We start from the raw sequence: 25,950 nt of genomic DNA on the forward strand, positions 1-25,950 counted from the left end.
CTGCTCTCTTTTTTAAATCCCTTATGACTTCAGGGCATGTCACCACTGTGATGGGCTCCCTGATTTCACTGAGGATGATGGGATCCCAAAGTAGCAGAGGCCAAGTGGCAGCACTTAACTCCAAAGATAAGGGCAGCAGGGACGTACCGGTAATCAGAATGCTTTGGCCCGCAGGGATCTTTGGCAGTGGCTAATTGATCACGATGTTCCTAGGAATGAAATAGATGGGCAGTTTAATCTATATAACAGAAAATGTCTATATCTGGTGGCCCAAAACCGACTTGAGTCATCACAGTGAAAGTCACAGACATTTGCCCAGTTTCCAGACCTGGTCAATTCACAGACCCATGACTGAGTCCACCTGAAGGAGGGCTTGCACCATTACCACAACTACACACCATAAATCTTTCTCCAAGCCTTCCCGAGGGAAGGGACTACAGCCATAAGGTAGAACAGTGGTTTTCAAGCAGGGGCAATTTTGCTCCCCAAATCTAGAAAATCTGGCAATATCTAGAGGCATTTTTGGTAATCACAACTGGGGAGCTGTACTGACATCTAGTGGGTAGAGGCCAGGGATGCTGTGAGACATCCAACAATGTACACTACAGTCAGTACAACAGCTTAAAAGCCCCTCCATAATTTAGTTATCTCCCTGATCTCATCTCCTACTACTCACTACCTTGCTCACCCACCTTCAGCTACCACCTCTTTGCTGTTCATAAAATACACAGCATTCACCTGCCTCACAACCTTTAGCCCTGTTGTTCCCTCTACCTGGAATTTCCCTATTCTGAGATATTCACATGGCTGGCTTTCTCATTTCCTTCAGATTTTTGCTTAAATGCCCCTATTTAAAATTGCAATGCCCCTTCCACCATAGCACAATGCATCCTCTTTTTCTGCTTTATGTTTCTCTATAGTAGTGTTCCATTTTAAATGCTCTACATTCATTATTTGATTAACAGTTCTCTCTCCCATCAACAGACTATAAACTGTGTAAGAAAAGAAATGTTCTCCCATTTTATTCATTACCGTATCCTCAGTTCCTACAATGGTTCCTTGTACATAACAGACACTCAAACATTTGTTGAATGGAAGCATGAACTGTGACTGGATGGAAATTAGGGATGTGGAGCCCTGAGGAATTCTAAGATGACTCCTAAAGTGGTTATCTGCTTTTATCTGCCCAGTACCCCATTCTTCTGAAAAGTCACTTCTGATCATCAAATATTTCAAACACTTTTGCTTTTAAAAAATGTGACAATATTTTCAATGTAGGTAAATCTACTATTCTTTTGAATTATCTTTTTTTGGTTTATGCTCAAAAAGGCTTTCCCTGTATCTAGATGTTTGTTATATTTACCTGTATTTCTTTTGGGGATTAGGGTTGTTGTTGTTTTTTTTTCTTTTTGAAAATTTTATTTATTTATTTGACAGAGAGAGAGAGCACAAGCAGGGGGAGCAGCAAGCAGAGGGAGATGGAGGGAGAAGCAGGGCCCCTCCTGAGCAAGGAGCCTGATGTTGGGCTCGATCCCAGGACCCTGGGATCATGACCTGAGCAGGAGGCAGGCACTTAACCAACTGAGCCACCCAGGTGCCCCATCCTTTGGGGGAACAATTTCATTTTCTTATATCCATATATTCAATCCCTATAAATGTGTTTTAGCATCTGGAGGAAAAGATCTAACTTTATTTCTTGCCCAAATGACCAGCAAACTGTCCAAACACAATTTAAAGAATAACTTTATTCTATAACTATATTCTTATATATAGACATGAATCTCTTTATTTGTAATAATTTAAGTGCTCCTATAGCAGAATTATATTCAAGATCCTATAGGACAAGGTACCCACCATTCCCCCACTCCTCCACTTCTCCCATTATTCTTCTAATTCAAAACTGTTTTAGTTAGCTATCTTTCACATAGTTATAATTCCTACTGAACTTTATCAGTTTTCTCAAAGTTTACCCTCCTCACCATCAAAAAGAAAATCCTGTTGGATGTAATATTATTTTCATGGGACATGTATTTTTATTACACGGGATTTTCCCATCCAGGAATATGGCATATCACTTTTTTTTTTTTTTCCCAAGAGCCATCAAAGCATAATGGTTACAGATTCTCTGGAGTTTGGAGTCACACAGCCTGAGTGGGATCCAATACCATTATTCCTTATTCTAGCACCTATATCACTTAGACAAGGCACTTTACCTCTCTGTTACCCTCACTGTATTATAAGGTGATTTTCTGGATTGAGTTAAGACAGGTACTTAAAACAATGCTCATAAAGACTAGTTGTTGTTGTCACTATTACTATTATTATTAATTACCATGTCCTTAAGTAAATTCTTGTCAACTCCCATATTTCTTAGGTTTATCCCAACGAATTTAGTTTTGTATTACTTTGTGAATCAATCTTTTTTTATTTTCCTACTACTTACAAAGTTATTATATTTTATAGGATTTTTAAAAAATATTTTAATATTGTAACTAGACATTTTACTATCCCATTATAATCTTAGTACATTTTTTTTCCTTTCCTCCAGATTGCTTTCATTTTTGAATTTTTACTTCTTAGCCCTAAAATATTTTCTACTGATACTCTTGAGATTTCCAGGCAAATAAATGTATAGTCAGAAAATAATCATAATTTTGTTCTCCAACTTTCCAAGATTTACACCTCTCATTTCTTTTCCTCATCTAACTATATTGCCCTAGAACTTCCAGAACAGTAATAAATAATTATGGTAATAACAGGCATCCTTCCTAAATTTCAAGGATGACTGCTGGATTCTAACACATTTTATTATGTGAAAGACCCTATATTCTTAGTTTTGTGAAAAGAGACTTTATTAACAGAAAATGATTACTAAATATATCAAGGTCTTTATTAGCATCTTGATATAAGAACTTTTCTATTTTGGCAAATATTGTTAAAAACATGAAAACGGACTGTTCTTCAATGGTACAAAGAAAGATTAGAAACTTGGGCTGTTCTTTGACATTAATTGCCATTTCTTAAATGGTTATTGGCCTTTCCAAGGTTTTCTACCTCTTGAATCAATTTTGTAACTTATTTCAGAAAATTTTCCATTTCACCTAAAGGACTGAGTTAATTATACTTCAAAAAGTCCAACATATTATCCCCAAACTATTTGTGGTTATAGCTATTCTTCTCCTTAACGCTATTTCTGTTTTCCTTTCTTTTCCTCAACTAAACTCGTAACTTGTTTACTCTATTGGTCACTTTATAAGGAATCAGCTCCTACTTTTATCAGTCCATACATTTTCTACATAATTAATTTTTTCTCACACATTATTCTCAACTTTATTCTTTCCTTGTGCTTTCCTCAGGTTTATTTCATTGTTCTAACATATACAGTTAAATATGCAATTATTTTCTTTCTAACGTTAAAGTATTTAATGCAAAATATTTTCTTTACGGTATAGCCTGCTCACATGCCAAGTTGTGATATGGTTTGCTCTGTTACATTCTACTATGATTATTAAGGTATGACTGACATATTCACTGTTATATTCTCAACAGTTTGTAATTGAAGGCAGCTTCAACTTGTTTAACCCAAAAATTACTTACAAGTTCTAAAATTTCCAAATGGTTGGTGTGTTTTAATTGACTTTACTTATGTCACCTTTACTGCACTGTGGTCAAAGAATGTAGTCTCTAAATTTTAAGATTTTAAAATATGCATTTTTTTCTGGAAGTATGAATTATGTCTCAATTATGACTAAATTCTATAAATGTTCCATGAAAGTGTAAAAGATGATAATGTTTTCCTAAGTGTACCAAGTTCAACTGAACTTCAGTTCCTCTAAACTGCTAAAACTTTTGTTTTATATCTACCAATACAAGATTTTGTGATACGTAATGATTCATGGCAGTTACATCCTCAGTGTGAATTATGGCTTCTATAAACAAAGTCAGAAATTTCTGACAACTACTTTTGCCATGAATAGCTTTGTTTTAATATTAAAATTCTCATTTTTGCTGCATTTGCAAATCTGACACATTGGTATCCTTTTATTTTTAACTTTTATTAGTTTCATTTCATTTTAGATTTCTAAGTAACAAAGTAGAGATGACATTCAACATGAGAATCTTTGTCATTTAACCTTTTTAAATGGTTAGATTAAATGGTTAGATTCAAATGAATCTAATTATGAATGTGAAAAATACTTACAGGACACAGATTCCTACACTGGGTAGAAATTTCAAAGACTCCTTCTAAATCTAAAATTTAAGATGATACAACTTTAAAAAGTGGTCAAGTGTTAGGGTCTCTAAATACCATTTCCCACTAAAAGGAACCAGACCTCCTGGGAAAAATGGCTGATTTCAGGTCTGGAGTAGGATTTATACAGATGAGCCTGATTCATCCTGCACCAGGAAACAAGGAAGTTATCAAAGACTACTGGAGTCATGACAAAATGACTCAAGAGCTAACATAAAAAGGCTTTTACCCAACAAACATGGCATAATAGACTAACTTACAATAAATATACAAATCTATTTATAATGATTTATCATATCACCTTTACTTCCCTTACTCCAAATAACAATCCTCATTGGTCATTTGTGGAGGCTACCAAGTCCTCAACTCACTCTCAAAAATGACAAAAGAATCAAGCGTTTATCTTGTCTTTACCTTGCCTTTTTTTCTATCTTGTCTTTGTCTTATATTAACATATTTCAAGGTAATAAAGAAACCAAATGTTGGTTGATAAGGGAAAGCTCTCTACAAAATAATCATAACTACCAGACACTGGAGAAATAAAAGATTTAGGAAATCATCATTTTATAATCTCTAATAAAATAGTGAATCAAGAAATAATTATCGGGATGCCTGGCTGGTTCACTCCATGGAGAGTGTGACGCTTGATCTCAGGGTTGTGGGTTCAAGCCCCGCACTGGATACAGAGGTTACTTAAGGAATATAATCTTTAAAAAAAAAGAAAAAAGAAAAAAAAAAAGAAATAACTATCAATGAACGCTAAAACTATTCAGGTCAAAAACTGAAGGGGAGGGGCACCTCGACAACTGAGTAGATTAAGTGTCCGACTCTTGGTTTCAGCTCAGGTCCTGATCTCAGGGAGATCAGGGAGCCCCATGTCAGGCTCCATGCTCACCAAGGTGTCTACTTAAGATTCTCTCCCCTGGCTGGCGGGGGGGGGGGAGGGGGGGCGCCTGGTGGCTCAGTCAGTTAAGCATCTGCCTTCAACTCAGGTTATGATCCCAGGGTCCTGGGATCAAGCCCCACACTGGGCTCCCTGCTCAGTAGAAAGCCTGCTTCTCCCTCTCTTCTGCTGTTCTCCCTGCTTGTGCTCTATCTAAAATAAATAAATAAAATCTTAAAAAAAAAAAAAAAAAAGAAAAGATTCTCTCTCCTGGGACTCCTGGGTGGCTCAGTCCATTAGGCATCTGCCTTCAGCTCAGGTTATGATCCCAGGATCCTGGGACCAAGTCCCACATTGGGCTCCCTGCCCAGTAGAAAGCCTGCTCCTCCCTCTGCCTGACACTCCCCCTGCTTGTGTGTGCTCTCTCATTCTCTCTCTCTCTCTAACAAATAAAATCTTTAAAAAAAAAAAAAAAAAGGATTCTCTCTCCCTCTTCCTCTGCCCCTCCCCTGCTCACTCTCACTCTTGCACTCTCTAATTCCCTCTCTCAAATAAATAAATAAATCCTTTAAAAAAAAACTGAAGAGGAACTTTTAAATATATGGATTAGGCTGACATCACCTGAACAAGGACGAACGTGATGGTTCCATTAGTGGTATCATAGGAAGAACGCAGTACCACCTATGAAGAATTCTTTCAAAAAAATTGAACCTGAACCTAATTACACTTCTACAAGTTAGAAGAAACATGAAGAACAGAGGAACATGTTCAATGACATCAGAATATAAGCAGCAAAGCCCAGGATGCAGGAAATGCTGCAGAACAAATCATCCAGCGTCTTCCAAAAATAAATGGCAGTTTTTAAAATGGGGAGATTTACTGATTAAAAGAGGCTTAAAAGACGTAACAACCCACAAACCTTGTTTTAGCTACTAACTCTGTGAAACAAGTAAGAAAGTTGTACTAATATTAGGTGACATTAAGGAATCATGTTGATTTTGTTCAGTGTGATAATGGTATTATGATTTTTTAAAAAAAGAAACTCCATGTGTTAGAGATTCATACTTTGCGTATTAATAGGTGAAATGAAATATGTCTATAATTTGCTTTAAAATATTATAGGGAAAGACATGTGAGAGGAATAAATAAAAGGCAGAAAGTTGATGACTGTTAAAGAAGACAAATGACAAGTACATGACCATTAGTTGAACTATTTGCTCTACATCTATAGTTTAAAATTTCTATAACACAGGCTTTAAAAAAGTAATCTATTAGAAACCTCTTAAAAACAGAGTTGTACTCCTCACACAAAACAAGCAGCTTTTTTTCTATATAACTTGTCACTTACAACAACCCTGAAAATAACTATTTTGGGGCCTTTCTGTATTCTTTTCTTCCAACAAATGACAACTAAACAAATAAAGCAAATCTTCCTTTGTTACTAGATACAACACCCTTTTCTTCTTGTTCATAATGATCATATACTGCTTCATTAAAATTTATTTTCCATATATAAAAATAACAGTGAGGAGAATATCTACTTCTCTTATACGTTAAGACATCAAACATGAAGAAAAACTGAAGGATGGTAAGCATGCATATTTTCTGTAACTATCTTTAGAGAAATATGTCAACTCTGACATAAATTCTATGAAAAATCATATGAAGATGATACAAAAAAGCAAGAAAGTTACAATGATATAATGGAATTCAAGAAAAAACATAGTCAATTTCAGGGGAACAAAAGGGTTGAATGAAAGGAATAATTGGAGCAAACATTTGCTTCTTAAATAATTCAAGTGTCACACAGAATGGAAGGCAAGAAAAAGGTAATGTTCACATTCACTTCCCAACAATGACTTCCAAGGCTACCATGACACTCCCCAATTTCTCCCCTTTGCTTGTAGAAATCACCCCCTAGTGTATGCTAGAACTTCCTGTGCACTAACCTACTGAAACCTACTAAGTAGATCTTTATTTCTATTTTATCTGTAAGGAAACAAAAACCATGTTAATGGTAAGGACCAAGGCCAAAACTTACTATGATAGTGGTTCCTACTCGGCAATCCTCCACCTAATCTATTTCAGAAGGTCTGGGACAGACAGGGATTAGACATTTGTGTACTGTAAAGGAGCAGGGATAGAATTCCCTCAGGGGATTCTGAAGTATATTGCTAATTAAAAACGAATCACCAAGATATGTTTTCTCCTGGGTCCCCTGCTGCTATCTATCTGCTGATTCCCACAAAATTAAATTTGTGTCTGTATATGTGTGTGTGTGTTCACAGCCTCAATCTCAATTTCTGCTCTTTGAAAAACAATGTTAAGAAAATGAAGATGAGCCACAGACTAGAAAATATTCACAAAACACACATCTAATAAAGGATTTGTATCCAAAATACATAAATAACTCAAAACACAAGAAAACTTACATTACCCAGAAATCCCACTCCTAATTATTTACCCAAAAGAAAGACATGCTTATACAAAAACCTATAGATGAGGAATTGAGACTTTCTTCTGTTAAAAAGAAAATGTTACTGAAGACAATGTTCAGTACATTACTCAGTGTCTCCTACTGGAGTCACATCTGAACCTACTTTTAGGGTCAGTGCTAGAATATGCTGTTTCTTCACAGATGCAGTAATCTTTGCTCTACATGATAACGGGACATACTTAATCATATTCTCTGATCAGTCACAACATTAGAGTTATCACATCTGTATTTTCCTTTACCATGGTCCTTAATTCTTTTAATCTTTATCTTTTTGTAAACTACCTCAAACTCTTTGTGGAAAGTTAAACCTGAACAAATACATATAAAGAAACTGTTACCAACATAATAAGCTTTCCCGTCCTATTAATTCCTTCTCGAGAATGATGCTTTTTTTTTTTCTTTTTTCTTTAAGTTTTTATTTATTTAAGTAAACTCCACACTTCACATAAGGCTCAAACCCACAACCCCAAGATCAAGAGTCACATGCTCTTCCGACTGAGTCAGCCGGGTGCACCATTTCTTTTTCCTCTTGTATACTTTGTTTAAAAATTTTGGAAATAGCTATTAAGGGTAGTACAGTTGACCCTTGAGCAACACGGGTATGAACTGCACAGGTACACTTATACACTTTTTCAATAAATACAGTACAGTACTGCAAATGTATTCTCTCTACCTTATGATTTTCTAAAAATTTTCTTTTCGGGGCGCCTGGGTGGCTCAGCCAGTTGAGCGACTGACTCTTGATTTCTGCTCGGGTCATGATCTCAGGGTCGTGCAATGGACAGCTGTGTCAGGCTCTGAGCTCCACACTGGGCATGGAGCCTGTTTAAGATTCTCTCCTTCTCCCTCTACCCCTCTCCCCACCCCTCCCCCCACCTCTCACAGTCTCTCGCTCTCTAAAAAATATATACACATATTTTCTTTTCTCTAGCTTACTTTATTGTTAACTGTATAATACATAATACGTATAACATACAAAATACGTGTTAATCAACTGTTTATGTTATCAGTAAGACTTCCAGTCAACAGTAGGGTATTAGTAATTAAGTTTTAGGGGAGTCAAAAGTTATAGGCAGGGGTACCTGGCTGCCTCAGTCGGAAAAGCATGAGACTCTTGATCTTGGGGTTGTGAGTTCAAGCCCCACACTGGGTGTAGAGATTACTTAAAAATAAATAAATAAGGGGCATCTGGGTTGCTCAGTCGGTTAAGCATCTGCCTTTGGCTCAGGTCATGATCCTGGGGTCCTGGGATTGAGCCCTACATTGGGCTCCCTGCTCAGTGGGGACCCTGCTTCTCCCTCTCCCTCTGCTATTCCCCCTGCTTGTGCTTTCTTTTTTTTTTTTTAAGATTTTATTTATTTATTTGACAGAGATAGAGACAGCCAGCGAGAGAGGGAACACAAGCAGGGGGAGTGGGAGAGGAAGACGCAGGCTCCCAGCAGAGGAGCCTGAGGTGGGGCTCGATCCCGTAACGCTGGGATCACACCCTGAGCTGAAGGCAGGCGCTTAACCGCTGTGCCACCCAGGCGCCCCATGCTTGTGCTTTCTTGCTCTCTCCCACTCTCCATCAAATAAATAAAATCATTAATTAATTAATATTTTTTAAAAAGCCAGAGGCAGATTTTTGACTGTGAGGGGACCAGTGCGCCTAACCCCAATGTTATTCAAGGACCAATTACACATACATATGATAAAGCTGAATGTATAACTTAGGCACAGTAAGAGACTAACACCAATAATAGAACAATTATAGCACTATACTGTAATAAAAGTTAAGTGAATGTGGTCTCTCAAAATATAGTACTGTATTCACCCTTCTTGTGTTGATATGAGATGATCAAATGCCTATGTGAAAGAGATGAAATGAGATGAACAACCTAGGCATTGTAACAGCGTTAAGCTACTACTGACTTCCTGACAATACATCAGAAGGAGGATCATCTGCTTCCGGATGGACCGCGGTTGACTGTGGGTAACTGAAACCACAGAAAGCAAAACCACAGATTTGGGGCAGGGTGGACTATTGTGTTGGTTTTGTAATTCCCTCCTACTATGCTCAACTTTTAAAACCTCCTACTACAATCAACTTTTAATAAAGTCTTGTTTAAAAGTTATAACCTGGGGAGCATCTGATTTGGTTAGTCAGCAGAGCATGTAACTCTTGATCTCAAGGTTTTAAGTTCAAGCTCCACACTGAGTGTAGAGAAAAATCTTAAAAGTCACAACCTAGAGGCACCTGGGTGGCTCAGTCATTAAGTATCTGCCTTCGGCTCAGGGCGTGATCCCAAGGTCCTGGGATTGAGCCCCGCATCAGGCTCCCGCCTCCCCTGGGAGCCTGCTTCTTCCCCTCCCATTCCCCCGGCTTGTGTTCCCTCTCTCACTGGCTGTCTCTCTCTCTGTCAAATAAATAAAATCTTTAAAAAGAAAAAAAAAAAAAAAAGGCACAACCTGGTCTCAACTGTGCTGGGTGGAATTAAGCAAAGATTCTATCTCTACATTCAGGCTGCAGGGCCAAGCAGGACCCCCACTAAGGCTAGCATGGCAGTAGCAAAGTCAATCAGAAAAAACCTCTCCCATGAAGGAAAAGTACATTTCTAAGAGGAGAGTCAGAGCTGTGATGCAACTTGCTTCTTGCCACAGGAAGAGAATCTGAATTATTATTAAGAGAGCCAAATTGTTACCATATTGATGAACAGATTTTCATTTCTGAAGATAAATCAGTCTCCAGTATATAGAATGAACAGGAGAGGAAACAATGGGCGGGGGGAGAGGGGGAGAAAAGTTTTATTTTAAAGGCAAGGAAAGTAAGAGAAAGCAAACAAAACGAGTACCATAACTAGGCTGGTATCAGTAGCAATAAAATCTTAAAAATCATATCTGAGGTAATCTCAATAAGATTCACCAATTAAAACTGGAATGATCAGGGAAAGAGAAGAAGCAAGATGACTCTGAGGTTTCTAACTTGGGTGACTAGAAGACAATAACTAAAAGAATACAGAAAGAAAAACAGGGAGAGAAGGAATGGGGCGCTGTTTGTGAAAGCAAGTACTTACAAGAGGAATAGAGAGTCCATTTTAGCCACACTGAATTAGCAATATCTGCTAGACAGTACAATACAAGTCAAATTATACATCTGGAAATACAGATTTTGAGTTTTAGACACACACACAAAAAGAAGCACAGAAGTAGAAAGGAAATCACAATGTATTTAATGGGTAGTTTTAAAACTACTGTAGGAGATTACCCAAGAAAAACACAGGCCAAGGAAACAACACTTACTGGGCATGCAAAAAGAGTCAAAGATGACCAAAAAGAAGCAATTCCAGAAAAGAACCATGAGAATGCCATCTTATAAATAAGGGAGAAGTTTCAAGGAGGGAACAGGCAATAGGGTCAGATATCTAAGAGAAATCAAATAAAAGCTAGCTCTGAAAAGCATCCGGTAGACTTGGAAATTATTAGGTCATTTCAGTGATCTTAAAGAGAATTTCAGTGGGGAAACAGAAGGAAAAGCCAGATGTGAGTTAGGAGTAAGTGAAAAACACAAGCAATAAGAGTCTCAAAAAAGTCTAATTTCAAAAAGTTTATCTCAGTTCAAACTATAGTCTGTAACCTTCCTGGTGAAAGGTACCCAGGCTTCTTGGGAGTTAATTCCAAGTCTGAGACAGTACCAGAAAGCATGAGCCTAGGCACATCTTTTTGACCAAAAAGGGAATAAACTTTCAAGGGCTACTGGAGTTAAATCAAAAGAATACAGATTGACGCTAATGTAACCGAAGTAATTTTCTTGATTTCCTTTCAGGATTTCATTGCTAGTGTGTAGAAATACAACTGATTTTTGTGTGGTTTTTTTTTTTTATCTTGAACTCTGCTGAATTTACTACCTCTCACAGGGTCTGCAGGGAGGCGGGAGGTTGGTGTATTTGTAAGACTTTCTATATATACAATCATGACATCTGCAGTAAGAGTTTTACTTCTTTCCTTCCAATCTGGATGCCTTTTCTATCTTGCCTAACTGCTCTGGCTGCAACTTCAAGTAACATTGATTAGAAGTACCAAAAGAGGACATCCTTACCTTATTCCTGATCTTAGGGGGAAGGCCTGCAGTCTTTTACCATCAAATATGATGTTAGCTACGATTTTTTATATAGCTTTTATCATATTGAGGAAGTTCCCTTCTATTCCTAATTTATTAATGAAAGTCTGATGGGAGTTTTTCAAATGTTTTCTTCTACATCAACTGAGATGATCATGTGGGGTCTTTTTTTCATTCTATTAATACAGTGTATTACACTGATATTTAGGAAAAATTTAACCAAGGAGCTACAAGACTTGTACACTGAGACCTGGACAAAATACTGCTAAACGAAACTTTAAAGGACAGGGGCACCTGGCTGGCTTAGTCAGCAGAGCATGGCACTCCTGATATCAGGGTCATGAGTTCTAGGCCCAAGTTGGGGGTAAAGTTTACTTAATTAAAAAAAAAAAATTAAAGGACATAGATAAAAGGAAAGACACCGTGCATTCATTGATTGGAAGACTTAATCGTATCAGGATGACAATAGTACCCAAGAGATTTACAAATTCAATTCAATTCCTAACAAAATCCCAGTGGCATTTTTTTGTAGCAATAGGAAAAAAATCCTGAATTTCATGTAGAATTTTAAGGGATGCCAAATAGCCAAAACAATCTTGAAAAGGGAAAACAAAGTTGAAGGACTCACACTTTTCAATTTCAAACTTCTACAAAGCTACACTAATCAAAACAGTGTAGTACAGGCACAAGGAGACATACAGACCAATGGAAAAAAACAGAGAATCCAAAAAACAAGCCCTTACATATATGGTTGTTATGGACTGATTATTTGTGTCCCCAAAATTCATATGTTGAAGACTGAAATCCCAATGTTATGACATTTAAAGATGAGCTCTTTGGGAGGTAACTAGTGTTAGGTGAGGTCATGAGGGTAGGACTCTCATGATGGGTTTAGTGACCTTCTAAAAAGAGACACCAGGGAGCTCGCTCAATCCCTGTCTGAGAACACACAAAGAAGAGATTATGAGGGCACAAAGCAAAAATGGCAGCTGCCAACAAGCCAAATGAAATCTACCTTGCCAGCACCTCGATCTTAAGACTCCCCAACCTCCAGAAATTAGAAAGAAACTCCTATGGTTTAAGTCACCCAGTCTATGCTAGTTTGTTATAGCGCCCAAAGTGATACAAGGGCCAACTGATTTTTGACAAGCGTGCCAAGATCATTCAATGGGAAAAGAACAGACTTCAACATATGGTGCTGGAAAAACTGGATATCCACATGCAAAACAACAAAACTGTACACATACATTACACCATAAACAAAAATTAACTTTAAATAGATTGGAGAGCTAAATTAAAGAGTTGAACTACAAAACTCTTAGATTTCTTCATATGGGAAAAACTACATCATCTTAGATTTGGCAATGTTTTCTTAAATTGAAAACAAAAGCACAAGTTACAAAAGGAAAATAAACAAATTAGACTTCATCAAAACTGAAAACTTTTGTGGATCAAGGGACACTATCAAGAATGAAAAGAAAACCCCCAGAATGGGAAAAAATATTTGCAAATCACATATCTGATCAGAGTTTAATATCCAGAATATATAAAGAACTTCTATAACTCAATAACAAAAAGACAACCCAATTAAAAAAGGGCAAAGGATTTAAATACACATGTCTCCAAGGAAGATATACAAATGGCCAATAAGCACAAGAACAGATACTCAACATCATTAGTCATCAAAAAAAAAATACAGGGGCGCCTGGTTGGCTCAGTCGTTAAGCATCTGCCTTTGGCTCAGGGCGTGATCCCAGGGTCCTGGGATCGAGCCCCACATCGAGCCCCGCATTGGGCTCCCTGATCCTCTGGGAGCCTGCTTCTTCCTCTCCCACTCCCCCTGCTTGTGTTCCCTCTCTCGCTGGCTGTCTCTCTCTCTGTCAAATAAATAAATAAAATCTTTAAAAAAAAACAAAACAAATCAAAACCACAATGCTTCACACCCACTAGGACAGCTATTATCAAAAAAAAAGAAGAAGAAGAAAGAATAAAAAGAACAAGAGTTAGAGAGGATATGGAGAAACTGGAATCCTCGTGCACTGCTAGTGCACTTCTGTGGAAAACAGTCTGGGGATTCCTCAAAAAGATAAACGTAAAAATCCCATTTATCCCAGCAAATCCATTTCTAGGTATATACCCAAAAGAAGTGAAAACAGAGACTCAGATACTTGTACGGCACTGTTTATAGCAACATTTTTCATAACAGCCAAAAGATAAAAACAACCTGTGTCCATCAACAAATGAAAGGATAAATAAAATGTGTTATATACATACAATAAACTATTACTCAGGCATAAAAAAGAATGAAGTTCTGATATACTATGCTCAGTGAAATAAGCCAGACACCAAAGGTCAAATATTGTATGATTCCACTTATATGAAATATATAGAATAGGCAAATTCATTGAGATATAAAGTAAATTAAATCATAACAAAGGCTGGAGGGAAGAACAATTGGGAGTTACTCCTTAACGTGGACAGACTTTCTGTCTGGGGTGAAAAAGACAGTGGTAGGAGCACCTGGGTGGCTCTGGTGGTTGAGCGTCCAACTCTTGGTCTTATCTCAGAGTCATGAGATGGAGCCCTGAGTCAGGCTTGAGCTCAGCACACAGAGCAGGCTTGAGATTCTCTCTCTCTCCCTCGCCTTCTGTCCCTCCCCCACACCCTCTCTCTAAAATAAATCTTAAAAAAAAAAAAAAAAAGACAGACAGTGGTAATACTTGCACAACACTATCAAAATGTACTTAATGCCACTGATTTATACACTTTTAATAACCAAAATGGTAAATTCTATGTCATGTATATTTTAGCACATTAAAAAAATTTAAGGTAACTTTTAATATAATTTTTTTTAAACATTCAAATGCTAATGTTAAAGACCTTGTTGTAGGCTGAACTGTGGCCCCCAAAGATATGTCCCCCTAGATACTCAGAATCTGATCTTTTTGGAATGAAACTTCTTTGCAGATGTAATTAGTGCAAGGATCTTGAAATGAGATGACCCTGGATTAGGGTAGGCCCTAAATCCAATGAAGACTGTCCTTAGAAGAGACAAAAACAGAGAGAGAAGGCCAGGTGAAAACAGAGGTAAAAATTGGAGTTAATGCTGCCACAAATCAAAGAACACCTAAGGCCACCAGAAGCTGAAAGAGAATAAAAAGGTTCTTTCCCAGAGCCTTCAGAGAGAGGATGGCCCTGCTGACCCCTTCTATCCTCCAGAACTGTGAGAGAATAAATTTGTTGTTTTAAGCCACCAAGTTTGTGGTGATTTCTTACGGCAAACCTAGGAGACTAATACAGATTTTGGTACTTGGAAATGGTACGTTGCTGTAATAAATACCTAAAAACGAAGAAGTAGATTTGGAATTGGATAATGAGTAGACGCTATTTTGAGTAGACGAATTTTAAGAAGCATGACTGAGGCAATATGTCAACTATCAAAAAAAAAAAGGGGAGGTGCCTGGGTGGCTCAGTCAGTTAAACATCCAACTCTTGATCTTAGCTCAGGTCTTTATCTCAGGATCATGAGTTCAAGCCCCGGGTTGGGTTCCATACCAGGCACAGGGCCTACTTAAAAAAAAAAAAACAGAAACAACAACAAAAAAAACCCAGATAGAAAAAATCTAGATTGCTTTCAAGAGATAGTTGGTACAAATACAGATATTAAAGGCAATTCTAGTGAAGTTTCACAAGGAAGTGAGGAACAAAGAAGAGAAAACTTTTAACATCTTAAAAAATACACATACCATGAATAAAATGTTGAGAAAACTGAATGTTAAAGATGTTTCTGGTGAGATGTCAGAAGGAAATGAGGAATACCTTATTGGGAAGGTGATCGTTGTTATAAAGTAGCAGAAAACTTGACTGAATTGTGTTCTACACTGGGTAGGAAGCAGAACTTGGAAGCAATGAACTTAGATATTTACTAAGATTTCTAAGCAAAGTGTTGAAAGTACAACCTAGCTTCTTCTTGCTGCTAAGAGTAAAAAGTGAGCGGAGAGAGATAAATTGAGGAAATATTAAGCAAAAAGGAAACAACTCTTGATGATTTGGGAGGTTCTCAGCCATCCAGATGGCAGAGGATGCTAAAATTATGGAATTCACTATTAGAAAAATGTGCTCTAGGGAAAGGGCCAAGGGTGTAGCTGGACAACTATTTGCTGAAGATATTAGACGTATGACTCATGGGTCCAATCAGTCACCTCAATTTAAGTCAGGAATAAAATGGGGTTATCCGGGATCTCTGAAGAACCCTCTTGTCTAACTGTATGGATCCCCTTTACATATAGAGGAGACTCAAGGTTTGTGAACATATTATACCAACAAAAACACTGTCAGGCTACACTTCAGAGAACACAGACTAGACAAAAATGAAAAAAATCTAACTTCTGGAATTCTATCAGCAGGAAAGAGCTAATAAAGCTACTCATATGTGAACATGTGCTACCCTTCAAGAAAAAGAAAGGTACACAGAAGTAGAAGCCAAAGAAGTAAGCTCAAAGCAGGGGTCTACAGTGCTTCAATAAACCCAGAGGACAGAGGATCGAACCACAGAGAGTTCTTCTCAGGTCTTGAAATCTAAGGAAACTGGTCCTGCTGAGTTTTGAACTTAACTGGGACCAGTGATCCCTTTATTCCTTCCATTTCCTTCCTTTTGGAATGGGAAAATCTATCCTATGCCTGACCCAGGATTGTATGTTGAAAGCAGAAAATTTGTTTTCTGGTTTCACAGAGAAACAGATAAAGAGGAATTTTACCTGAGATGGGTCATACCCAGAATCACACTCATATCTTGTGTAGATGATTTAGATGCTAAGATTTGGCTGTTTTTGAGCTGATAATATTTAGATGAGATTTAAGGCTTAAGAATTCATGCTATAATGGGTTGAGACTTTGGGGGATGTTGGGATAGAGATGAATGTATTTTGCATATGTGATGGGTGTCAAGTTTGAGGGACAAGAGGGTGGACTGTAGTGGCTTGAACTGTGGCCCCTAAAAGACATGTGCACCCAGAAACTCAGAATGTGAGAAGAGGTCCTTGCAGATGTATTTAAGGTAAAGATCTTGAGATCAGATCATCCAGGATTAGGCTGGACCTTAAATCCAATGAAGATATCCTTAAAAGAGACAGAAAAGAAAACACAGAAGGCCATGTGAAGAGGGAGCCAGACTGGAGTTCTGCTGCCACAATTCAAGGAATATAAATCAACTCACAGATGCTTCCAGAATCTTTCCAAAAGCTGACACCTTGGTATCAGACATCCAGCATCCAGAACTGAGACAGAATAAATTTCTGCTATATTAAGCCACCAAATTGGCAGTAATTTGTTATGGCAGCCTTAGGATACTAATACAGATAGCCATTAATAAAAAATATGACAAATTCAAACATCAAAAAGGATACTGACCACAATACATTTAAACATATCAAACATATTAAAATCTATGTGTTCATAATGGTATCACCTCCCAAGCCTCACCATTAGGATTTGCTATGGCATCAATTCATTCTTCTGAAAGTTGATAAATAAAAGAGAAAAATAAGCATTTACTCTGTTTTTCCTGTACAAATATTACAGGGTAACCAAATAACTGATGAAGAAATTCTTTATGGAAGAATTCCAGTGAATAACAGAAGAAATGATAAAAAAAAATCACTATTCTGATGAAGTCATAGATTTAGGAAACAATCATCTATGGCTGATTAATTCATTAGGTGAGATGCTAAGAAACTATAATGTTTAGATTCCACTGGCAGAACGTAAATTGATCAATTTTAGTATCACTTAAAAGTGTGCCTCCTGGAATAATTCACCATCTACTAGCATCATCTAATAGGATGACTATATATCCTAATTTGTCCAGGACAGTCCCAGCTTATGGCTATTACCCCACTGTAATTATTAAGCAGCACACCTTTTTATTATTAAAACTGATTGGAAATAAGTTATTTATCACTCTATTCATGCATTCTTCTTTCTTAAAGAAACTGAACTTTAATCTCATAAAGCTCTACCAATTCAAGTTCTCAATCTTGGCTACAGACTAAATCACTTGGGAAATTTTTTAAAATATCGATGCCTAGAATCCACCCATGAATTCTGATTTCACTAATCTGAAATGTAACCTGAGAATCAGGATACTTAAAAGCTCTCCAGGTAATTCTCAAGTTTCAGCCAAAGTTGAGAACCACTGCTCTATATGTAACTACTAATTTGTGGGAAATATGAAGGGTAATTGAACATGTTAAAACACCACAAGTATTCAAGCAGCCAAATCCAGAATGTGGGAAATTCTCCTGAACAAATGACCTAGTTTTTTCAACAAAGAAATAGCATGGGAAAAAGTGCAGGGTGTATACAGTAGGGAGGGCAACCGCTGAAGTTAAGAGAAATTTAAGAGGCAGATAAACCAAATAAAACGGTAAATCTTATTTGGATAGTGATTTAAACAAACCAACTATAAAAAAAACAAAATAAAAACTACCATTTAAAGAATCAAAGAAATCTGAACACAGACTGGATTAAGGAAATCTTAACCTTACTAGGTATGGTACTGGAGTTGTTTAGTTTTAATTCTTACTTATTAGAAATACATGCATAAGTATGTATAGATTAAATGATGTTATGTCTGAGATTTCTTTAATATTATTTGGACCAAAAAAAAAAAAGAAGTTGGGTAATAGCAAAATGTTGAGAACTGTTTAGCTGTCAAAGCTGGGTAACAGGCAAATGCAGTTTCACTGTACCAATCTATATTTTATATTCCATATTAATATCAAATTATGAAACAGAATAAAAAGGGTTTTTAATTTTTGCTTGTAAATGTACAATATGTGTTTGTGTGTGCATATATATATCACATTTAAATTTATAAGACAACACGTTAGGAGATGTAAAGAAAGATGAACACACGATCCTTAACCTCAAGACTAGTGGGTAGTCCATGTTGGATAGAAAATTCTGGTTTGCTCAGGTATTATCTTTGGTGAAAAGCAAGAAGGTAGCTAACTCAAGCTTCCAGGAGGCCACAAAGAATGAAATTAAAGTAATATTAAACATATTCCCTAAGCATAAATAGGTGTGGGTGTTATTATCCCCACACTGCTAAATGCTAAAGATCGTACCATAACCTGACTTTGAAAAGTCCATGCTCTATTAGAAGTTGAGCCATTTGAAAATGCACTCTTTGCTCTTTGAGGAAGACGTGATCACAGCTATGGCAGAGCTTCTGGGAGCCCTGCTTCTGCTCCTGACTCACCACTGTTCTCTCCAAGGAACAAGTCCATCAGAAAGCTGTGCCACAGACAGGGCTTTTAAAGACACCAGGAAGATACCCATGAACCAGAGGTGGCGATTCACCGAATTAGAATTACTCTAACCAGCACAATGTAAAATCTTTGGAGAAGGTATGTGAGGCTTGATGAGAGGTACAAAGGAGAAGAATCTCAAGTGGAAGGACCAGTCTGGATGCCTACCACAACTCTGAGAATCACTACAAGAAAAACTCCCTGTAGTGAAGGTTCTAACATTTGGGATCGTTTTCAGATGAGGATCCACAAGTGACTCTGACTTGTACAGTCCTTCTGAGATTGTTAGAGCAGATTACTTCCATCAGTATTGAGCCAGTTTAGATTGAAGTCACCACTGCACATTTTTACATGAACTTTTTTAATAAACTCATTATCAGCTGTTAAAAAAAATGTATTTTTTATAAGTCAAATGGTCAAATATTAGCAATTTTATATGGTTCAGCCTAATACTATTCTATAATGTTTTTCTTTCTCTTTCCTTAGCTCAAATAATTACATAGTTAATGCACAATAAAATAACCAGAATATTTAAAGGAAATCTCAGTCTTCTTTAAAGAGTGATCAGTCTCCTAATATAGAATTCAAACATATTTACAAATATCCATAAAATTGCAATTTAACATTTATCTCCTTAAATGGTCTTAGTAAATTAGAAAATCATTCCATTTTCAAAGGAAGCACAAACTTTATCTTTAGAATAAATCATAGCTTTAAAATATTTAGTGTATACTTTCTTAAAAATAAAACTGAGTTGTGAAGATATGTTTTAAGATTATCTCAAACTAGAATGTATTTTGATGCATCCTGAGAAGTAATTTAATTTAAATATAATTCAATTGGTTTTAACCACCAAAAATTCCAAATAATTCAGGACCTAGACTATTATTATACATATACATACATGTATTTTATGTTACATATATTACATATAATTAACGGACATATTAATTCTTATGTTATTATAATGAATTCTAACTTACACCGTTTATCAAACAGTATAATTTTTCAAGTAGTACTTGATATTGGTTTAGCCTATATTATGACCTTGAGCAAAAAAAAAAAAACTCTGTTCCTCAGTTTCCTCATTTATAAAATGGGACAGTAATAGTGACTACCGTTTATGGAATTAATGAGAACTGGAGGATATATTACACATAAAATAATTAAAATGACTGGAACTTAAATGTTTATAAATACCAAGTATTAACTTTATTTACAGAAACCTCTGCTAGTTATAGGATGGGTACTGTGAAAGTAATTGAGAATCATCAACAACACTAGAAGCGTCTCTATACAGGGCCAATGCAATCTTCAAGCAGATGCTGTACACGTGAGCTTCAAGTATTCTTAGTATGTACCATTGTGCTTTTTAAGTAACACATTTAGCAAAAAGACAAAAGATTAAAAGTTCATCAAGGAATTAAGAGGGATCATCACCCTTTCGCAATTATTTTATTATAAAATATTAAAATAACAGAAATCCAAAGCAAAACTTCTCCATAGTCCCATCACATGATAAAATCGATGTTTTCATTTGTTCATGTTATTTTCCATTCCTTGTCTACATGCATGTTCACTGTTTACATATTTACAATAACATGGATAACATTTTATAGTCTATTTTATACCATGAGTATTTTTCCATTTTGCAAAGATTTTCCCCTGTTCTCTCTTTCCTTCCTTATCTCCACCCCTTGAAGGTAATCAACAGTAATATGTAGCCTGACATGTAGCCTCCACAACTTTCTCCAAGCTTATACATACATGAGTATAGACACATACGTGGGGAAGGGAAAATGGTCAGCTTTTACAAAAATGGAAGCATACTACTTATACGTATGCTCATCTTTCTTTTAAGCATACCAAACACATATGGCTCAAATTTAATATACAGACAAGTTTGAGAGTGGACACAACTTACTAGACCATGTAATAACATATACATTTACAAAAGTCATCATTCTGTATGTAAACTTTGAAAAGATACAGGGATTTCACAAAAAAATATGGCCACCAGATTTAGTTCGATCTCATGCTTCCTAAGTTTAATAGCCATGCATAAAATAATTCCACTATTCACAAGCTTAACTAATGAATTTTAAAACTTATATTAGAAAATAAAAATTTTACAATCTTAAAAAAACTCATAGGGGCGTCTGGGTGGCGCAGTTGTTAAGCGTCTGCCTTCGGCTCAGGGCGTGATCCCGGCAATTCCTCCACTAGGAGCCTGCTTCTTCCTCTCCCACTACCCCTGCTTGTGTTCCCTCTCTAGCTGGCTGTCTCTATCTCTGTCAAATAAATAAAATCTTTAAAAAATAAAAACTCATAAATAATATTTCAAAAATACCCTAACTTTAAAATAAGAAAGACTACGTGTATATAACCTTCATATGAACTTGGTTCTTAGCACAGGTGGATATGGTTGCTGACCCACCCACATACTTAGCTTCCCCAAGTTCAAAAACTGGAAGACTGGCATTCCAATATAGTCAGAATACAATCAAATCAACCTTATCTAATGAATACTTATTGTTCTAAATGCCCACAAGCATAAAAGTAAGACAGCCCACAGGCCTACACAGAAATTAAGGTTGTTAACCCAAGGGTCTTAAAACACACTCTCCCATCTAACCATAATTCAGAACAATCAGAAGATTCCTAAATCTGAATCCATAGGAGACAATTTTGGAGTATAAAGGATGCTATGGAAGATTTACTAAAGCTCCCAAAATTACAAAGTAACTTGGTACCCAAGCCCTACAGCCTCAACTGCAACAGGTGAACTTTCTTATCAAAAAATCAATGTAAGTCTTGAGTTCCTATTACATGGAAGTCATAGTGTTGGAGACGCAAAATGCAATAAAATGGGCCCTACCCTAAAAGAATTCACAATTTAGCAGGACAGCCAGAATGTATTACCCTAGATGATCATAAATACCACAGCATAATGCCTAGCATACAGTTCAACAACTAGCATGGGTGCTCAACAATTTTTTGTGACTTACAATATAAAGGTCAAAGCAGTTAGGCATCATAAATATAATACCATGTCATCATCAATGCAATTTCAGATTAAATAGCCTAAATTTATTACCTAGGCCTATGCAATTTTTTTTAGCTGCCTCAAAGCAAATTACTTAAAAAGATACTGTACTTTTGTACATAGTCCCTGCTAATCTGTTTAGAATACACATATGGAATCCACATGGGTTTAGCACACATCAAAAAAATGAGGGGAAAAAAAGCACATGTACCATGTGTACAGTTCAGGATAACCCTACTGAACATTCTAACCAAATATCAAAAACAAAATGGAGGCATACCTGTCTGGTAGAGCATGCGACTCCTGAACAAGGGTTTTGAGTTCAAGCCCCACATTGGGTATAGACATTACTTAAAAAAAAAAAAAAAAAAAACGAAAATAACTTAAAAAATGGATTATGGAGCCTGAAAGACAATGAACGTAATCTTCCTCCACAATGAAATTGGTAAAATAATGGGTAAAACCTGTAGAAGTGCTATATACATTACATGATATTAAAAAATAATAGTTTAGATTACTACCAGTGAGGCACCTTTAAAGTGTATTAGAAGAGAAAGAAGTGTTTAAAATCTAGTTGAATTTGTTACCGACATGTTTTCTAGAACATTCCATTTCATAAGATGAATGATAATAGCATTAGTAGCAACTGGATTCAGAGATCTCCTTGAATGAACATTACACATCTAAAGTAATTTACCCTATATCTTTTAATTGGTGGACCACATGCCATGCGCCTTGACTAAAATATGAGGATCCAGTTTAAACTGACTCACAGCTTGAAGAGTATTTTAAAATTTCAAAACATGTGCATTCCATACCCAATATTTACACTAAATGAACTATTTAATATACTATCATACAGTTTAACTTGTTCTAGCTATGACTAATTATTGCATAAGATCTAAACTTCCATAAACCTAAGACTATCGACATTAAATTTTAATTGCTCCAAATACTACAATGAAATGCATTAAAATAACTGAAATGGATAAAGGGCTAGATATAGGAATAAACACGTGATAAAACTAATAAAATGTTAATAGTAGAATCTAGGTAGTGAGTGTATGAACGCTCCCTGTAAATTTTTTCAATTTTGCTGTGTAGCTGAAAATATTTCCTAATAAATTGTTAGAAAAAAACTATTTGACATTTCTTTGGTAATTTATAATTTAAGTTTTGTTTCATTTTAGGTAGGCATGATAGGCATGGAGCCCAAGATGGGGCTTGAACTCAGACCCTGGGATCAATACCTGAGCCAAGATCGAGAGTCCTAACAGTTAAACAACTGAGCCACCCAGACGCCCCTATAATTTAAGCCTTTAAGGAGAGAAACAGACTGGCCTCGGACACAAGCACTGTAGTTGGGACAAACCTGAATTCAAATCCCAGCTCAACCTCTTAAAGAGCTATCTGATCTTAAGTATAATTACTTAACCTCTCTACGCCTACATTTCTTCATCTGCAAAATGCATTTTACACAGCTAAGACGAAGTTAAATTCCTCCTGTAAAGCACAGTACCAGGCACATAGTAAGCACTCAAAACGTTAGCATTAGCAGGAAGAAAGGGAATGAAGCATGAGAGACTATGGACTCTGAGAAACAAACTGAGGGCTACAGAGGGGAGGGGGGTGGGGGAATGGGATAGACTGGTGATGGGTAGTAAGGAGGGCACGTATTGCATGGTGCACTGGGTGTTATACGCAACTAATGAATCATCGAACTTTACATCAGAAACCAGGGATGTACTGTATGGTGACTAACATAATATAATAAAAATACATTAAAATTAAAAAAAAAGTTAGCTGTAATTCATTATGAGATTGCTAATCCTATGCTAAATCAAAAAGGCACTGTCAGTAAAAAAAATTAAATGGTAATATTTTACGTGGTTGGAGTAACACTAATTTGATCATTTTGTGACCATTCCCAAAAGGAAGATTCCTGATAGAAAACTTACTGCTCAACATACTAAGGTGGGGGGGGGGGGGGAGTTAAAAAAAAAATCTGAAAAATATTGCTCAATCGATAGTACAGTATTGTTCTCCGCCTGAAAATAAATCATTCAGAATTAAATAAGAAAAGTTTCAAGACAAACTTTAAAAGGCACTCAACAACTCCCATGTACAACTGGCTTCACCTCTGCAGGCTGGTTGGGTACATCCTTGTTATGACAAAACTTGTCATACTCTTTCATGTTCTTAATTGTTGGTAAAGAGGCTAGACTAGAACATGACATTTAGAGTTGCCAAAATCTCTCTAAATCAGGACATGCCAACAACCCTACTTCTTCACAGGTAAGAGCACCACCTCCACCTTGGTCTTGATAACGGTTATGGGGGGAGGGGAAAGGAGGTAGGAAAATGAATTCGCAATGGTGTTACTGAAGAACCGTCCAGGTTATTCCTCTTAAGACCCGTCCACGACTTATTCCCGCCACTACCACCCCCACCTGACCTCTCCCCAGTTAAACTTCCAGAGTCTGATTTACTAAAGATGCACTTAAAAATGTGACACCTTCCCTCCCCTGGCCCACATAACCCACCCCCAGTGCTGGAAAAATAAAAAAAAGCAAACAACAACCCTCGCCCCTCCCCCTCTTAACCAGCAGCAAATCTTTGTCCCACCTGCCGAAGGACCACTCTCCAGCGCGCTCCAGAGCCAAGGTTGCCTCAGTTCTGCCCACAACCTCTCCCCAGCCGGGCCTCGGCGACCCCTCCACGAGCCTGCTCTTGGCCCATTCCCGGCCCCGGGACGCGACTCCCGCCCCGCCCCCCGCCGCCCGCCGCCCGAGTTCTGCCTCACCTCACCTACCCTCTTTCGGGGGCCGGACTCCACCTCTCTCTCCGCCATGTTGGGCCCCGCTCGGAACCGCTGCGGCTCCCGGCGCGGTGGCGGCGGAACCTCTCGGGCCCCCGGCCCCCGCCCACACTGCAGGCACGGCCGCCTCGCGGCAGCTTCCCCGGACCCGGCAGGGCCTGGCGCTGAGAGTGGGGAGGGGGCGGATGCCGCGCGCCGGGTCGGAGATCCAGGGATCCCACGGGTGCGCGCGTGGGCGGTAGGGCCTGCCCGGGCAAGGGGGGGCCGGGACTCGGGGGGTTAATGGCCTCCAAGGGGCCCCGTGAGTAGGATTATTTTCTCTCAGAGAAATTCCTCCGCCTGCGGTTTCTTAAAGGGATCACCAAACCAGCCCCTTGCGCGCGCCCCAGATGCGCAGGCGCACCTTAAGCCCCTCCTTCCTTTCCCACCAAGCCCCCGGTCCTGAGCGTGCGCGGTGAGTGACCAAGGGTAGGCCAAATCCTGCAAGTCTCTTTGCTGCCAGCAGCTGCTCCCACCACTCAACTATGGCCGCTGCCTTAAAGGGACCATGACGCAGTGATGAAGGAGGAATGAAAGAAATTAATGAAATTACTATCTGGAGAATAGGGTGACATGTCAGTGAGGGGTCCAGATCATCATCTTACACCTGACTGCGGAGATGTCCATTGTAAAGGGAAAATGATGGTGAGCTGAAGTTCTCAGTGGACCTCTGAACATGAAGAATCCCAACCAATGAGGGAACAAGCCAGTCATCTCAAGGAGACCCAGCTTTACTTCCTTTAGATAGCCTGATCTGAAGCACAGGGCATAGAATATTAAAGGCCAACTCTGACAGCCTAACCTCAAAATCAGATCCTGTAGTGATTTTGAAGACCAAACCAACAACTGGAGCTAATTTCCTCAATAGTAATTTGCCCTGAGGATATCTAAATCGAGAAGAATCTCAGAGAGCATCTATTGCAATACTCCCAATGGTCAAATTGCTGACTGGTCCAGAAAAGTAATCTGCCTCAAGGCGCCTAAATGCTGGTGTGAATTTAGAATCAAG

At 37.7% G+C, this 25,950-nt stretch overlaps 1 protein-coding gene across 5 annotated transcripts in view; it reads right to left on the reverse strand.

The window, feature by feature from the left end:
- ZMYM4 (zinc finger MYM-type containing 4) overlaps positions 1 to 25,246 on the reverse strand; it is a 134,720-nt gene extending 109,474 nt beyond the window's left edge. Inside the window, exons 1-2 of one of the 5 annotated variants that reach the window (XM_045782574.2) lie at positions 24,897 to 25,037; positions 148 to 209 (exon numbers count right to left, since the gene is read on the reverse strand). Coding sequence is in view for 2 of the 5 variants with exons in the window: in XM_087858499.1 (XP_087714625.1) it covers positions 24,888 to 24,935 (48 nt within the window). In the remaining 3 variants the exon portion in view is untranslated. Of the gene's footprint in view, positions 1 to 147; positions 210 to 24,709; positions 24,845 to 24,887 lie in introns of those variants that run through there. The other 4 variants (XM_087858500.1, XM_045782573.2, XM_087858499.1 and 1 more) reach the window with 4 other exon arrangements.
- Positions 25,247 to 25,950: the final 704 nt, after the last annotated feature.

This window comes from Ursus americanus, chromosome 33 (assembly GCF_024610735.1).
Source record: "Ursus americanus isolate L20-20 chromosome 33, mUrsAme1.1.p, whole genome shotgun sequence".
Taxonomy (NCBI): Eukaryota; Metazoa; Chordata; class Mammalia; order Carnivora; family Ursidae; genus Ursus; species Ursus americanus.